The 16,648-nt window shown below is 44.3% G+C and overlaps 1 protein-coding gene across 1 annotated transcript in view; it reads left to right on the top strand.

Annotated features, from left to right (window-relative positions):
• The window catches only part of IKZF3 (IKAROS family zinc finger 3), a 60,626-nt gene that overhangs the window by 17,247 nt on the left and 26,731 nt on the right, over positions 1-16,648 (top strand). The window contains exons 4-6 of the mRNA XM_028703753.2: positions 10,152-10,415; positions 11,142-11,309; positions 15,092-15,208. Coding sequence (XP_028559586.2) covers positions 10,152-10,415; positions 11,142-11,309; positions 15,092-15,208 — 549 coding nt within the window. The remainder of the gene's footprint in view (positions 1-10,151; positions 10,416-11,141; positions 11,310-15,091; positions 15,209-16,648) is intronic.

Genomic DNA, 16,648 nt, shown 5'->3' with positions numbered 1-16,648 from the left:
GGAGCAGTGCAAACATTAGGCGGGTACTTTCACAAGGGCCCAAATGGTCCTTCTCTGAAAAAGATCTGCCGCTTCTGAACTCTGTCATGGGATGACCCCTGATCTTCTGGACACTTATGAACGTTTATCACAGGATAGTTACTGGTCTTGTGCTTTCCTTGTGCCAGCAAGGACAAGTTTATCTATACCAGCTAAAATCCGCTCTTCTGTACAACTATTAAAGGTACAGGAGTCCTTGTCCTCTTTTCCATCACAGCTGCCCCTGGAAATTTTACTCTCTGAGAGCTTTTAAGCTGCAGGGTTCAGGAACTCCTTACCTCCTATATATATTTGCATGTATAGGTATGTCCCATTTTCAAATTTGGATTCCCAGCTAGTGAAGTTATGAACTCCTGAATTAGAGGTTTGTCAGCTCTGTAAGTTAGTTTGTTTGTGTTTGTGCAAAATAGGGAAAGGTGCGTGGGCAAGTTACCTTGGACCTTTAAGCCAGTAGGCGTGTTGCGGTTTTGTTTTATGGGTGTCTGTGAAAAGAGCAAGAGAAAAGACAAGAGCAAAATGGGAGCATCTGCCCAAAGTTTTCTTGGTTGAGGTTCCAGCTGCCGTCGCCTTAGGCGTGTGGCTGTGCTAGAAAGGAAGTGCTCTGTTTTTTATTATTATCAGAATATCGCATCTCTTGCCTCGTCCTGCTAGTGGGACAAAATTGGGAGGGGGAGAGGCGTATCTAGCAACTTCAGCAAGTCCTTTTCTGCAGAGGCTCATTTAACAGGGGATTTCATAAAGGATTTCAAAAACACACACGGCTGTGGAACTTGAAACTTACTGTATTGGCACCGTCTTCCTTTGATTGTGGTTTCTGATTTGAAACTCACAAGTCAGGCAGGGCTCTGTGAATTCTCTGTGTTTTCTTCCTTTGTTTTATTAACTAACGTGCCTAGGAGTTGTTATGACATGGGTGAAATATGCAGCGCATTAACTCTTTGCCCATGTATATGGGCTGTTTATGGAATAATATGAGCTCCCCCAAAAGGCAACTACCTGTCTCCAAGCACTTTAAAGTCTCTCCTTTCACAGTGGGGTATTGGGGCGGGAGCGAGAGATTTGTTTAATGAATTTTGTCCAATTTTTGTTGCTTTGTGAACGCTGAAGCGTGGCCCTTAAAGAAGGCGAGACATCAGAATTTGGGAAGCTGCATTATGCTAGCCAAGTCCAGCCCATATTGTCTATTACGATGAGCAGCAACTTTCCAAAGTCTCATGCAGAAGTCCTTCCCAGCTCTGTTACCTGGGATTAATGTATTGTGTAAAGAGAAGCTGGAGATGGAACAAGGTAAATACAGAGCTCCAGGCGCTCTCCATGCACTCTTTATTAGAGTTCCCTAACCTTTCCACCTAGACTAATTCCCAGGGTTCTTTGGATGGAGGTACTGATGGTCTTAATAGGCTTGTGCTGTGTTTTTCAAGCTACGTTTCTGAGACTCCTAGGGTTCCTCATAGGCTTATCAGAGAACCTCACCAACAGATCTAGTAATGGGAGACAAATTTCTATGGAAGGTAGCTTACCAGCTGCTGCTGCTGCTGCCACTATCAGCACCATTTATATTTCAAAGTGTCTGGGGATATTCTGGAGTACATTTGGGGTTCTCGTGCGGCAGCAATTAGTCCCAGTGGGCCTAGGATGCCTGAACCCCACCTGTACTGAGAACATGACCCAGAACCCTCCACAGCGTTCAAGGATTCGTCAGCAGACAATTTCATCTGGAATGGATTCTCTGAAGGTGCAGAATTTGAAAACCATTGCTAGTATAGGTCACATTTTCTGAGACAAAATCACTTCCGGCGCTTTCAAACTAGGCTGTTCTTCTCAGTTTTTCATTTTTCAAACATTAAGCTGAGTTCTCCACATTCCCCCATCACTTGCAAGTTGATTTAAAAAAAAAAAGATTCTCGTGAAGATTTATCAGCATTTTAGTGTGGGATTCTGCTCATACGCACATTGATGTATGAAGCTTTGCCTAATACAGTGCAATTTTTAACGTTCTTTAAATGTTATATATGCATTCTGTGCACACTGTAAAAGCGCCCATTTCGAAGAATGACTTTGTTTCAGTTCACGTATTGCTTCAGGAAGTGCGAATTGGGTAGATTTGCCTTTTCAGAGCGAACTGAACTGGGTTTCTCCCTATCCCTACTTCAGACCTTCCACAATGGAAGCATATAAGTTCTCGATATTTGAATAGCTTTTCTTTACCCCCCCCATCTAGTTTGCTTATTTATTATTTTGTCCCTCCCCTGTTTTTTATTTTCTTTTAAGAGAGGCCAGCTTTTTGGCAATAAGCTCTCGTCCTTGCCAAGGAATTCGGAAAGTTTGGTTGGTATTTTTAGTAAGTGAAATTTCCACCAGGTGTTCACCGTCTGTCTGGGTTCATTGAGGCATCACCCTAGAAATTAGTTATTTAAATGAAAAACAAGACAAGATCCGAAGTCATCCCCCTCTGCACCCATGTTTCAGGTTTTGTTGTTGTTATTAATCAATTTATCACCCACACTTTACCAGGAGGTCCAAGGGTAGGTTGCAACAGCTTAAAATTCAGAATTAAAAACAGTCAAAACAAATTATATTACAGGAATCGGGTAAGTTCTGAAAATACATATATCAGGTGTCAAAAGCCAGGGTAAAGAGGTCTGTCTTCAGCATATGATGGAAACTGCATAATACAGAGGGAATTCTGCAACCTAGGACAGAGCTTTCCAAACTGTGTGTTGCAACACATTAGTGTGTCAGCTGCAGCGTTTAGGTGTGTTGTGTACCTGTCGGGGCTCGAAATAGGTTCATTTAACCTCTGGTCTGCTGGTAAAACTGAATTACCGTGTCGTGAAATGTTGCATGTCTAAAAAGTGTGTCGCCAACATGGAAAAGAGCCAATGTGGTGTAGTGGTTAAGAGTGGTAGACTCGTAATCTGGTGAACTGGGTTCGCGTCTCCGCTTCTCCACATGCAGCTGCTGGGTGACCTTGGGCCAGTCACACTTCTCTGAAGTCTCTCAGCCCCACTCACCCCACAGAGTGTTTGTTGTGGGGGAGGAAGGGAGAGGAGAATGTTAGCCGCTTTGAGACTCCTTAGGGTAGTGATAAAGTGGGATATCAAATCCAAATCCAAAACTCTGACCTAGGAGCTGACATAAAGGATTCCCTCTCCCAGACTACCCTGGCTAAATTTCTGAGGGTGACAGAATGACTAATCTGCTGATCTTAACACCCAAGAAAGTCTGTAGGGAAGGAAGCGATCTTTCAGGTATTTGGGTCTTACGCCATTTAGGGTTTTAAATACCTTGAATTGTGCTCGGAAATGAATTGGCAATTGCCCACTCACTGTTAGTACTGCCCACTCATTGTTCTCTCTCACCGTAAGCCTTATAACTTCCCACCCTTCAACATGTGCCCCATCTTCCATCATGTCAATTTCCCCTCACGGGACGAAGAGTGGGAATTACACATCAACCACCCACACCTAGTGTGGATGTACCCTTTGCCTTGGGGAAAGCTTGAGGAGGCATGAACACGACGGGGGCCTGAGTCACACTCTTGTCACAACAGCATAGGTAACGTTTTCCTCTGGTTTTTTTCTTCCCACACTGCTCCACCCGTAACAGTTATGTGTCAGAGCTCCATGGGTGGAAGGAATGACATGGTTTTTCAGACGCTGACATTAGTGTGGAGTGGAGTGGGAAGGGACCCCAGAGAAGTGGCTTCTGCCTTGCTCTACCAATGTATGAATCAGCCCTGAGCGTGTGGCAGTGCGTTGCCTTCCTCGTGTGAAAGGCTCTGATGGTTGCAAATCCTAACTTTAAGTCTCCCCTCCACAGCCACATGTACACACAAGCAGGCAGGGACGGTTGGATAGGGTCACAGAACCATTGGCGGCCTTCCTCCAATGTTCATCTTCCCTCCTTTTCAGTGACTGGTTTTACCCAGGAGTTGGGAATGGGATTGAACGATTCATGCTAAGGAGTGATGAGTCAAACAGAGATTCTTAACCAGCTGTAGAAAGGCGGCCAGCGCTGCCACATTCCCCTCCAGTTTTCTCAGCCTGTCTCCTGTGGATGGAGTGGGCTGAGGGAGGAAATTCAGTCCTCTAGATTGTGTGTAAATGCTGTGATGCCTTTGAAGCCTTTGACCAACCACAAATCCCTAGCTGTTGCTGAATCACAGTTCTCAGCAGGGGCAAAACAGGGCTTCATTTCACCTGGATCAAAGACCCACCCCACACATTTTTGTACGCAGACTGGGAGCCTCAAGGGCGCCCCTCTGGAGGTTTCACCTGAGGCAAAAAATTGGGTAGCTACGGCACTGACTCCCATCATCCCTGACCATGCTGGTTAGGAACGATGGATGTCGTTGTCCAGATATAAACGGAATGAGACAGAACCATTGTGGTGACTTTTGTTTAAAAATGGAAGTTGGAAAGGTGAGGAGCAGATGCAAGTAGCTGTTAAGAAGAGAGATGGTGAGAGAAAGAGAAAGGCAGGCAGCAGTTCCTCTGTCTTTGTCGGTGCAATTTTAAACACATCTATTTGGCAGCAAGGCTCTCTGATTCCAATAGGACTCACCACCATTTAAGAGTGCTTAGAATTTCAGCCTCACAATTCAATCCTCTGCACTGGGAAGGGCTGCAGCTCAGCAGTAGAGTATCTGCTTTGCATGCAGAATATCCCAGCTTCAGTCCCCAGCATCTGCAAGTAGAATTGGGAGAATCCCTTGCCTGCTGCCAGTCAGTGTAGACTGGAGTAACTAACATGGTGCATTGCAGATGTTGTTAGACTCCAACTTCTATAATCTCTGGCTGTGTTTGCTGAGAATGATGGGATACAGAGTCCAGTAACACCTGGAGGGCACCGCTTTGCTACCCCTGGTGTAGACAGTACTGAGCTAGAAGGACCAGTGGTTTGACATAGAATAAAGCAGCTTCCAGTGTCCCTTTGTCTACACAGAAGTAAATCCTATTGAATTGTGTGACACTTCTTACTGAGTAAATTAAATTAAGGGTGTGGTTTCTGTCCCCTCCAGCTTCCTTGGCCTGTTGGGGAGGGAATATTCAGAATTCTCAATTGGCAGAGCTCTCCTGGTGAGTTTAACAGGGGTGCCCAAACTTTTTTCAAAGAGGGTTAGATTTGATGAAGTGAACATCCCCTTTTTTAGGGTTGAAGTTGTTGATCTTTTTTTCAGGGATTTTACACCCAGGTAATAAACTGCCACAGGGGCCAGATTAAACCAACTGGCAGATTAGGCCCCTGAAATGGACTTTGGATGTGCCAGCCTTAACCCATAGCCAGGCATAAGTGAAAGGCTTTCAAATCAAGTCTTGCTTTTTCAAGACAAATATAAGCCTCACTGAGCAAGGCTGGGCTACTCTCTCTTCCCTTTACCTCCTGCCAGTGAAGACAGGGTTTGTCACCAAACTGCTCTTTTGTCACAGCTTCTGCTTTCTGCCCCTCCTGCATGTTGGTCCGCATGTTTCCCGCCGTGCTTTTTTAGAAAGCACCTACATGCAAACTGAAAAATCGCTCAAGCCTTTGCTTGGGGGAACCTTCGAGCACTAGAGCATGGCGGGGGCTTCAGTCAGGAGGGCTCAGGTGCATCCTTTCAGTTCCTTATCAAAAGTGAATCAGGGGCAGAGAGATGCAGAGGCAGATGGCCTGAAGGAAAAGCAAAAGGCGGGTATTTTTCCTAGGAGGAGTTTCAGTAAGAATCTTGCAAAGAGGTTCCCACAGGCAGAATCCCGAAGTAGGTGAGTTGTCTTGTTCATGTCTCCACTTCCCCAACCAGGGCCAGCCTTTCGCACAGTCCGTTTCCTTGGGAGTGGAGAGTGCTGTGGACTTGTGTAGTGTGATTTTGTAACTAGGGATGCCAGAGAATTCAGTTCGCATTTAAAGGCAAACCTACCTGCTGTATTTTTCGCTCTATAAGATGCACCAGACCACAAGACGCACCTAGTTTTTGGAGGAGGAAAACAAGAAAAAAAGTATTCTGAATCTCAGAAGCCAGAACAGCAAGAGGGATCGCTGCGCAGTGAAAGCAGCAATCCCTCTTGCTATTTTGGCTTCTGGGATAGCTGCGCAGCCTGCATTCACTCCATAAGATGCACACACATTTCCCCTTACTTTTTAGGAGGGAAAAAGTGAGTCTTATACAGCAAAAAAACGGTAATTTGCCGTTTCCAAAACAGTGCAATCCAAACAGAGCCACTCTTTGAAATTTGCACTTCTCTGAAGTTTTTGCATATGCAGTTTTTCAGCCAAGAAATGTGTGCAAAAATGCATATGTTGAGGATAAAGCATCATTAAAACGTATATATTAGTGAAAATAATATACAGAAATGTGTTACTTTCGGGGAAATTGCTTTGCAAAAATATGTATACAAATGTGTGCGCGCTCGGATAAATTGACAGCAAAATGCCGATGACTTTTCCTGAGGACTGATGTGGAAATGTGGAGAATGGAACTTAACCTTGGAGAAACCAGAAACCAGAGAAACAGAAACAGGCAGATTTCCCCACCCTTATTTATGACATCTACTTATTTGCATTGTACAAACTGGGAGGAAGGCAAGCACCCAGGTGCCCAGTGCTGGTCTGTATGGTTTCCAAAAACCAACAGCTTAGCCCTTTTCTCCTCAAGGCTCCTTCTTATCAGCCAGCTGCAAAAACTTGTTTCTCCTTCACTGGCCACGCCCAACTGCCAAGATCCTTCTCCTTCAGCCCCATACATGCAGATGCTCCTCATGCAAACACATACGATTAGTAAACTCTACCCATACAAAAACCTCTAGAGGTAGTCACTGTGCATAGCCAGTGAGGATGTCTGGAACCATATTCTGCAATCAAAGCATATCTTCAGAAGTTGATACATTCACTCCCCACACTACTTTTCTCAAACCATAGAGCTGGGGGCAGACAGAAGATAGTTCTCTCTGTGTAGTTCTCTCTGTGTGGTTTGCAGTACACTGGCAAAGGCTTTCTGACTCAGGGGTCGGCAAAGATTTTGTGGCTTGGGCCAGTTCACAGTCCTGCAGACGCCGCAGTGGGCTGGAGTGCGCGTGCACACACGCACACGCAAACACTATTTCTGGTGCTCCTTCTGGCGCGGAGGAGGTGTGCGCAGCTTCCCATTGGCTGCAGGAGCTTCCAGCATCGCAGGAGCCAGCCAGCGTCGTGGAAGGTGGTCCCCACTCTGCTCTGCGCCGGTTTAGCATGGCGCACAGGAGCCGACTGAGTGGGCAGCGGGGATCCCCGAGTGGGTGGCGGGGGTCCATGGGCTGGTTAAATGACCTTAGGGTGCCAACCCCTGTTCTGACTCCTAGTTGCTCAACGATAGGAAGAAGAAACCGTTTCCATCTAAACTGGGCTGCTAAAATGAAAGCTTGGGTGGCCAGGACTGGGCTTTTGTATTAAACGATCACTTAATGCAAAAGTCCACTCCTGGCCACCCAAGATTTCTTCAACAAGTTCAACATACCAGCTGTCCTGCATGTGCATTTATTATGGAGTCCCTCAAATTTCATCTGCTACAGAAAGGCAATGAATGGTAACCTCCACAATTGTTACTAAGACTGTGATCCTATTTCCACTTACATGGGAGTGTGCCCTATTGAATGAACACAGTGGAACTTACCAGCAAGTAAACATGCATAGGATTTTGCTTCCTATGTTTGTTTCAAGACAGTTGTGGTGATGGATGCATACGCCCAGCTGCTTCCAAAGTAGTCAGTTCCCTGGTAGTGGCCATGGGCAACTCTTAAGCAGGGATCCTTTGGGCCTCCAGATGCTGCTGAACTACAATTCCCATCATCCCTGGCCATTGGTAAGCCTTGGTGGGCCTGATAGGAACTATAGTTCAGCAACATCTAGAGGTCCACAGCTTCTCCATACCTGCCTTATGTGGAAATGATCCTATGAGCCAATAGATCCTACAGGCTTCTCCAGATGACCTATTTATGGAGCTTCTACAGTGATTTGTGTTCTAGGCAGGGTTCTTAAAAATCCAAAGCAGTCAAACGAGGACTGAGCGTGTTCAGTGGGCACAGAATGACAGGGAGGGGAATGGAAAACTGGGAGGGAAAGAAATGCAATGATTGGGAAATTGAACAGACAGACTTCACAGGTTCCAGTTGCATAGACTCACTGTAGCTTTTCAAAGACTTGCATGCAATGGGAAGGGCCATATGTAACTCTTCGCTGGGGGGGGGGGCAAATTAAATTCCATTCCTAGATAAGTTGAACTGTGCTCATGAATATATTATGTAAATTGAATTTGCACGACTTATTTCGTGTAGTTCTGCATTGTTTACTATTTTTTGCTTAATTCATTCTGCTGGCCATAGAGCGAGAAGCGGGCTTTCCCTTACCTGCAGAAATACTACCTTTACAGCTACAACATGATGCTGTTTTTAAATGAAGCATGAGGCATTTCAGGGCAACTCATCCATTATAAACAAATGTGTTTAATGAAGTCTTGGTGTTGAGGCTTTAAAAAAAGAAAAAATGACAAGCAGTCTCAGGAGAAGGTGGGAGGGAGGGCTTTCCCTGTTGACAATTTTCTGGCTCAGATCCTGCCCATGAGTTGATTTTCCTTCTTCAGGGTTCACATGCATCAGCCCTGGAAGGGGAAGCAGGAACCTTGAGGTGATTTTGGAACGGAACAATAGCTGGCAGAGGAAGAGTTAAGCACCATACACATACTCCGACCAACACTCCTATTGGTCCATGCCTGTCAGTGCCGGATTTATGTATAAGTTAAACAGGCTATATCTTAGGGCCCCACTCTCTTGGGGTCCCCAAAAAAATTTAAAGGGAAAAAAACCTGGATGTACATTTCCAAAATATAAGATAAAAAACAAATAAAATAATACCTACACCAGTGTTTTGTTTTGTTTTGTCTTGTGTAGGCTCCTATTAGGTCCATAAATTACCATATAGCATATATTCAACACAAAAAACAGCGACAATTTGTTGTTGACAAAGGACAGCTGGACATATAAAGGGCCCCATTACCTTCAGTAGCATCACACCTAAATCTGGCCCTCGTTCCTGTGATAAATAGCAAATTCCATTCCTGGTACCTGGATCATTTTGGTTTTGGATGTCCTCTAGTTAAAACAAACAAGACTCAAAGAGACCTAATTCTGAAGTGCTCGGTGGAGCCTTCCCCCAGTATTTTTAGGGCCATGTGATGAAAAGCCAGCACACAGAAGTAGCCTCCATCCCTTTGACCCAGGTGGAATTGCATGGTTGTGTACAATGGGTTGCTGCTTAAAGACTTTCAATCAGAGGTGACTCTAATGCCAAAAGCAGCTGTCTTTGGAGTTTCAAACAGTTCATTGAGCTGAGTGCTTTCTTGTTCCTGCAGCTGCTCAGAAATCCAGAGCACTTCCTGGCCTCAGGTGAGCACAGGTGGCTCCAGAATGACAACTTATAAGACAGAGATATGGATTGATCAGTGGGCGGAAGAAATATTAGAATTAAGCGTCAAGGAAACAGTGATTCTAAAAATGAAATACTCCTGACACCTCTGATCTTACCTGGGAGCCATATCCTGAGTTGCTGGATCTTGAATGGATCCATCTTGTCTTCATGTTGTTGTTTCTCTTCTCTGCCCTCCCTTCATCTCTATCTCTCTCCTATTTTTCTTTCTCTTCTTCCGGGTTCTCTATTTTCTTCATACTGTGAGCAGTTGTGAATGGGGTGGACAAGGGAAATTGAAAGAGGGTGGGCATTAAAAAATGGTTTTCGCTGGCCTAAATCAGGGATGGGAAAACTGCTTTTCCAGATTATCAGACTCTAGTTCCCATCATCACAGACTGTTGAATGTGCTGCCTGGGGCTGATGAGAACTGGAGGCCAACAAAATTCCCACCCCTGGTCTAAATGGCTTATAACCTATAATAGTTTGAATTCAATCTGCCCCCCGCCCCCCAAAAGAAGTTTTAAGATCTGGAAAAGGCAAACAAGAAAACTTAAGGAAAAAACCATTTTGCATTATTTTTGTCAGTAATGGGGAGGGGGAAAAGCATGGCTGACTTCTTTCTATGGATTCTCATTTTTTATCCATCTCCTCACATTTGGGACCTGTCTTCCATTTCCCTGCACCCACCCCTCCAGAAGATGGCTTGCTTAAAGGCAAAAGTGAATACACTGAAAAAGAAGACGGCGTCTTGAATTCTGAACCAATGGAAAACCGAGGAGAGCCTGGGAGCCTTTATAACTGTCAGCAGGAGTATGGAGAGTATGAGAGCATCGAGTTAGAGAGGCATTCCGGACCGTACGACCTCATCAGGCCATCTAGTGGAAAGCTGATTTGCCACATTTGTGGGTTGCGCTGTGTCAGCCTCAATGTCTTGATGGTTCACAAGCGCAGCCACACTGGTAATTACTTTTAGTCCTTTCTAAGGCAAGGCCGGTGTTAAATGCATTTGATCTGGGCCCACTAAGTTTATCACCCCTGTGTTAAGTTGAGTGGGGAGTAGAGGGGGGGGGGATTTTGATTCAGTTTGCATTTAAAGCCAAATTTATCACGTTGCCACTTCCTGGAAAAAACCATGAGAACCAAAACACAGCCATCCTTCAAAATTTGCACTTATCTGAATTTTGCAATTTGGTTTGCCAACCAAAAATAGTGATTACAAAAAGAGTGGTCCCACTGAAACGAATGCCTCTGAGTTAGTCGTCCTGTCCATCAATTTCAGTGGATCTGCTTCAAGCAAGAATTATGTTGCACACAACACCTAGTCTTTAAGCTGCCACAAGACTCTTGCTATTCCTGGTGAAGAATGCCACTAAGTTTAATTCAGGAAAGGAGTGTGCTGCGGCTTTAAAAAAAAATTGGGTATTGCCACTCTCACTTGGCTGTTACCTTACCACCACCACCACACACACACACACACACACACACACACACACACACACACTTTAGGTCTGTGGGGTGGCCCTTGCTTTCCCTCTTTCGGCCAGTGTGGTGTGGCATCTAAAGCCCTGCCTGGCAGCCCTCAGGCAGAATTATGTATAATTTGTGTTTTTAGTATAGAGACTATACTGCCTGCATGATAGCACTTAAGTGATACCTTTTTCTCCTCCTTCCATGGTGTTTTTAAGGTGAGCGCCCTTTCCAGTGTAACCAGTGCGGGGCCTCGTTTACTCAGAAGGGCAACCTTCTCCGCCATGTTAAACTTCACACCGGGGAAAAGCCATTCAAATGCCACCTTTGCAGCTATGCCTGTCAAAGGAGAGATGCGCTCACTGGTCACTTAAGGACACATTCTGGTAAGTGACTTCAAAAAAATACCGTACTTTTCCGTGTAGAAGACAAAGGTTTTTTTTTACTCTAAAATAAGGTTAAAAATCGGGGGCGTCTTATACACGGATAGTGCATATGCGGGACAGGCGATTTGTTGCAGCTGCGAGCAGGAGCTTGTCAGCGGCGATTGGGTGGGTGATTGGTTGCTGCTGCAAGGGCTGCTTAAGATTGGCTGTTGATGTGGCAATTGTGTGTGCGATTTTTGGGGCATTCCCCTCCAGAAGAAGCTCAACAAATCTGGGCAATCCTTCCCAAAAAAAAGTTCAATAACTTTGGGCCATCTCTCCCCATTTTTTTAATTTTGGGTCCCCAAAAGTAGGGGGTGTCTTATACATGGGGGCGTCTCGTATACGGTAAAAAAACGGTAGTTCTCGCCCCCTGCCCTCATTGAGCCCTCCAGTTCCTTTTCCTCTTCACTTTCAGTCTTTCAAACTCTTTACCACCCCCTTCGCCATGAGTAATTACTTTTGCATCCAAATATTGTGTGAGAGTCAACTAACCACACAAGATTGATCAAAGCCATTGATGCTGATGTGTCGCACTTATCTAGGAAACTGTGATGAAGTCACACCGTGTGTGTGTGTGTGTGTGTGTGTGTGTGTTTGTTATAAGCAATCAACTTTACAAAGAGAATTGATGTCTAGTCTTTGCATCATGCATGTGGAAGCACTGAATGCTGATTGGCAGAGCTGCTGTGATGTCACAAAATGTTCACAAATCGTTTAGTGCCATCGATTAGCATTTTAGTATTAAGAGAGAAGGTCAGTCTGACTGGGAATAACATCTCACACAGCCTGTAGGGATAGGAGTAGCTTTCTGATGCACGTTGAAGGTTGAAAAGAGGCTCCGGAAAAAAGCAAAGGAGCAAGGGGACCCGGAATCATAGAATCAGAGAACTGTAGAGTTGGAAGGGATCCTGAGGGTCATTTAGTCTAACCCTCTGCAGGGCAGCGATCTCAATTTCCTTCAACAGTGGAAATAGAACATACATAGCCATCATGTCTAACAGCCATTGTTATTATCCTTTGTGAATTTGACTACTCCTCTTTTAAAGCCATACAGTGGTACCTCGGGTTACATACGCTTCAGGTTACAGACGCTTCAGGTTACAGACTCCGCTAACCCAGAAATAGTACCTCAGGTTAAGAACTTTGCTTCAGGATGAGAACAGAAATCGTGCTCTGGTGGCGCGGCAGCAGCAGGAGGCCCCATTAGCTAAAGTGGTGCTTCAGGTTAAGAACAGTTTCAGGTTAAGTACAGATCTCCGGAACGAATTAAGTACCGTATTTTTCGTCCCATAGGACGCACCTAGTTTTTTTGGGGGAAAATAAAGGAAATCCCCCCCTTTATTTCCCCCCCAAAACCAGGTCGGGGAAACAGAACCAGGTCGAGGAACAGCGGGATGGCGGCGCTGCGCCTCCTTGCTGTCCCCCGAGCTTGTGGGGCTGGCCGATGTCTGCCCGGCGCGAGGGGCGCTCTGCTTCAGGGCGCCGTTCACGCCAGGCGGCAGGCTGCTATCCGCAGCCTAGACAGCCCTGTGGGAACTCCCGCAGGGCTGCCTAGGCTGCGGATGTCTTCCTGAAGCCTGGAGAGCGAGAGGGGTCGGTGCGCACCGACCCCTCTCGCTCTCCAAGCTTCAGCGAAAGCCTGCATTCGCCCCATAGGACGCACCCAGATTTCCCCTTCATTTTTGGAGGGGGAAAAGTGCGTCCTATAGGGCGAAAAATACGGTACTTAACCCGAGGTACCACTGTACTAACAAGATAGCTGAAGGACCAGATCAATGCACTATGGACGGAAGATAAAAAATTAGGAATGAACGAAAAAAAATCCAAATTCCAGATTGAAATAATTGAAAGTAAATCCAAGTTACTATCCAAAATGTATAACATACTATTAGAATGGGATACAAAGGACGAAGAAATCAAAGAAGTCATGGTCAAGTGGGCGATAGACCTGGGGCATAGCATTGAATACGAGAAATGGTCAAAACTGTGGAACGAGGGAATAAAATTTACGGCAAATGCCGCAATTAGAGAGAACTTAGAAAAAATGGTATACAGATGGTACTTAACACCGGAAAAACTAAGCAGGATGTACAAGACTGGTAATAAGGCCTGCTGGAGGTGCAAAACAAAAGAGGGCAACTTTATACACATGTGGTGGACATGTGAGGAAACCAAAAAATTCTGGAACCAGATATACGATGAACTAAAAAAAATACTCAGATACACATTCCCTAAAAAACCAGAGGCCTTCCTGTTAGGGATGGTCGGGAAAGAAATACGGGATAAAGATAAAACCTTATTTCAGTACTCAACAGCAGCGGCCAGAATGCTAATTGCCCAAAATTGGAAAGACGCAAACTTACCAACAGTGAGGGATTGGCAATCAAAACTATATGGCTTCATTGAATTGGCAAAGATGACACAAAGAATTAGAAATCAAAAAAATGCAAAGTTAAATGAGGAATGGAGTAAATTTTCGGTTTATATGGAAGGCAATTTTAGAAACTTACCAACTATAGCAGGTTTACTATAAAACTTCCGATGCGCAAACTAAAAACTAACACCAGCTGTAAAATAAAACGCTTAAAAATGAAAACCCGAAACCAGTAGGGATGGAAGCAGACGTTGAATGTTTAGTGTTGTATGTAAACTCTCTCTGTGTTTTGCCTTTGTTTACTTTTGCGCACTTTGTTTTCTTTTTTTCTTTTTTTTTCCTTTTTGTGTCCCTTTTTTTCCCCTCTTAATTTTTTCTTTTCAGTGTTTGTTTATGTTAATTCACTGGTGCGGTCTGAATTGTATTTTTTGTAATTTTCTTGTAATTTTTTTTTCTTTTTTCACTCATTTTTGTTGGTGTAATGACAATGGAAACTTAATAAAAAGAAAAAGAAAAAAAGATAGCTGAAGGACCTGTGCAGAGCAGGCTAAAAGGCTAAAAGTAGAAGGGAACTTGATGAAATTTGAGAGAGAAGAAGAGAGAAGAGAGAAGAGAGAAGATGGGAGACAAAAGGAGGTTAATGAGAGAGAGGGCTCTGAGGAAATTTCAAAATGCGTAAGGACAGCAGGAGCTGTGTACATGAAGCGTGAGAAGGGCGAGGCAGAGAGGCTGAAGAAAATAGGACAGAATAGGTGCGGGAGACATGGAGTAGTCATGGAGAAAGCAGGACTGGGGTAAAATCTCCCACAGAGCCCTGGAACATTAGGAACTATGTACCGTAGGCAAGAAGAAAGTGGACAGTTAAGGGAGGTTTGGGAGACTGGCATCTACAGAGAAATCTTGTTGGTGACCATGGACCCACACTTTGCTCTTCCGCATTTCCCTTCAGCTGCAAAATGGGTACAGTTGGGATTGGAGGGGAAATACTTTAATTAATTAATTTTCATAATGAAATGTTTTTAGAATGTTGCATTATTTCATTGTTGTTAGCTGCCCTGAGCCCGGCTTCGGCTGGGGAGGGCGGGACATAAATAATAATAATAATAATAATAATAATAATAATAATAATAATAATAATAATAATAATTACTCAACGTCACTGTCAAATATTTAAGTCCACTGGGCAATTGGGTATCTGGAATTATTCCAGTCCCTGATGCAATCTGATCGCTCATGCAGGAGAATTCAAGGGATGAACAAGGCAATGATTTTAAGCCACTTGTTTACATATTAAAATTGAAGCGTCAGTAACAGCACACGCACAGAAATATAACAGTCCTTTTGTTTGCTTGCTTATTCCTCCTAGTGGAGAAACCATTCAAGTGCGAATTCTGTGGGCGGAGTTACAAACAAAGAAGCTCATTGGAAGAACACAAAGAGAGATGCCGGACTTACCTGCAGAACGCTACCCTTGGTGAAGCCGGTGAGCCCCTCAAAATTAATTAGATGCAGAGAATTCTGAATTAAGTTGGAGTATTGAGGAGGGGAAAGATCCTGGAACAGAGTTTCATGAACAATTGTTTCCCTCCCTTTGCGAGGGAAATCCATGTGGCTCTGAGGAACCAAATAATTTCAGGCATGTAGACTTTCCTCCATCATGGCGAATTTTGTGCATAGTTGCTATAAACAGATCCTATTACCAGGAATTAATTCAATCTCAAATAACATATTCAGGCATGTTTTTATACAAAAAAAAAAAAAGTCTATTTAAATGCCCCAAGGCAGTGGGAGAGGATACAGCTGCCATTCCACCCGTAGCCTCAGCCAGTTCTAATCCACTCTGCCTGTTGTACAAATCCGGCCTCTGGTTTTACTCCACAGTCCCCTTGGAAGGCCAATGGTAGTGGTGGAGGGATGGGGTAGAAAGCTAAGCAGTTGTCTTGAGGCATTTTAAAGGGCTGCCTGGGATCTCTGCGCATTTTGGCAAACCGTTTCAGATGACTTCAATTACAGAGAACTTGTGCTGTTCTGGTTTGTTGCTTCTGCAGCACAAGGTGGATGGGAAGTTCCTGGCAACATCCACCCCAATTTATAGGGTCACAGCTACACCATACATTTCAAAGCACATATGGATCACATGGCTCTCCCCAAAGAATCCTGGGAATGGTAGCTCTGTGATGGGTTAAAAACAACACTTCCCAGGATTTTTTGCTGTTAAAGTGGTATAAATTTGCTTTCAACATGCGGCTTGGATGTGGCCAAGGAGCTAAGCAGAGAAGTTGCAATTGGAAATATAGCGGATTGTAGTCTGAAGATAAATGAGCATTTAGGCTCAGGGCCTTTTCTGTGGTGGCACCTTAAAGGTGGAACGCAACTCTGCTCAGAAGCGCAGCTGGAACCTTCTAGATTATCTTTACAACGCCAGTTTAAAGCTTGCTTATTTACCAAGCTTTTTAATGCGTTGAATTTTCGTAATGGAATTTCCTGCCACGCTTGTTGTTTTTACTGTAGATCTTATTGGTTGATTAGGTTGCGGCTTATAATAAATAACACCCTGCCCCAAATAAAGAACAACATGTTTATGAACTCGCATTCAACATTTTAAATTTCACTTGAACTTTGGCGCAATTCGTAAATGTTGGGTTAATTTCAAAAACTTGCCAGTCACATGACGGTGGCATAAAGGATGATTTATTGGTATGAACAACTGATGTCAGTGTAGGGATATATATGGATAGATAGATGATAGATAGATAGATAGGTATAGATATAGATGTGTGTGTGTGTGTGTGTGTGTGTGTGTGTGTGTGTGTACATACACACACACACACACACACACATATATATATATGTATGTATGTACTCCTTTTGTTACTAAAGCGTGGAAGGGAAACGATCGTGGTTGTTGCAAGCAGGGAGGATC

The sequence above is a fragment of the Podarcis muralis genome, chromosome 13 (genome assembly GCF_964188315.1).
Source record: "Podarcis muralis chromosome 13, rPodMur119.hap1.1, whole genome shotgun sequence".
In the NCBI taxonomy this organism is placed as follows: Eukaryota; Metazoa; Chordata; class Lepidosauria; order Squamata; family Lacertidae; genus Podarcis; species Podarcis muralis.
The sequence above is the reverse complement of the archived record's forward strand: the minus strand, read 5'-3'. Positions and strand labels throughout refer to the sequence as shown.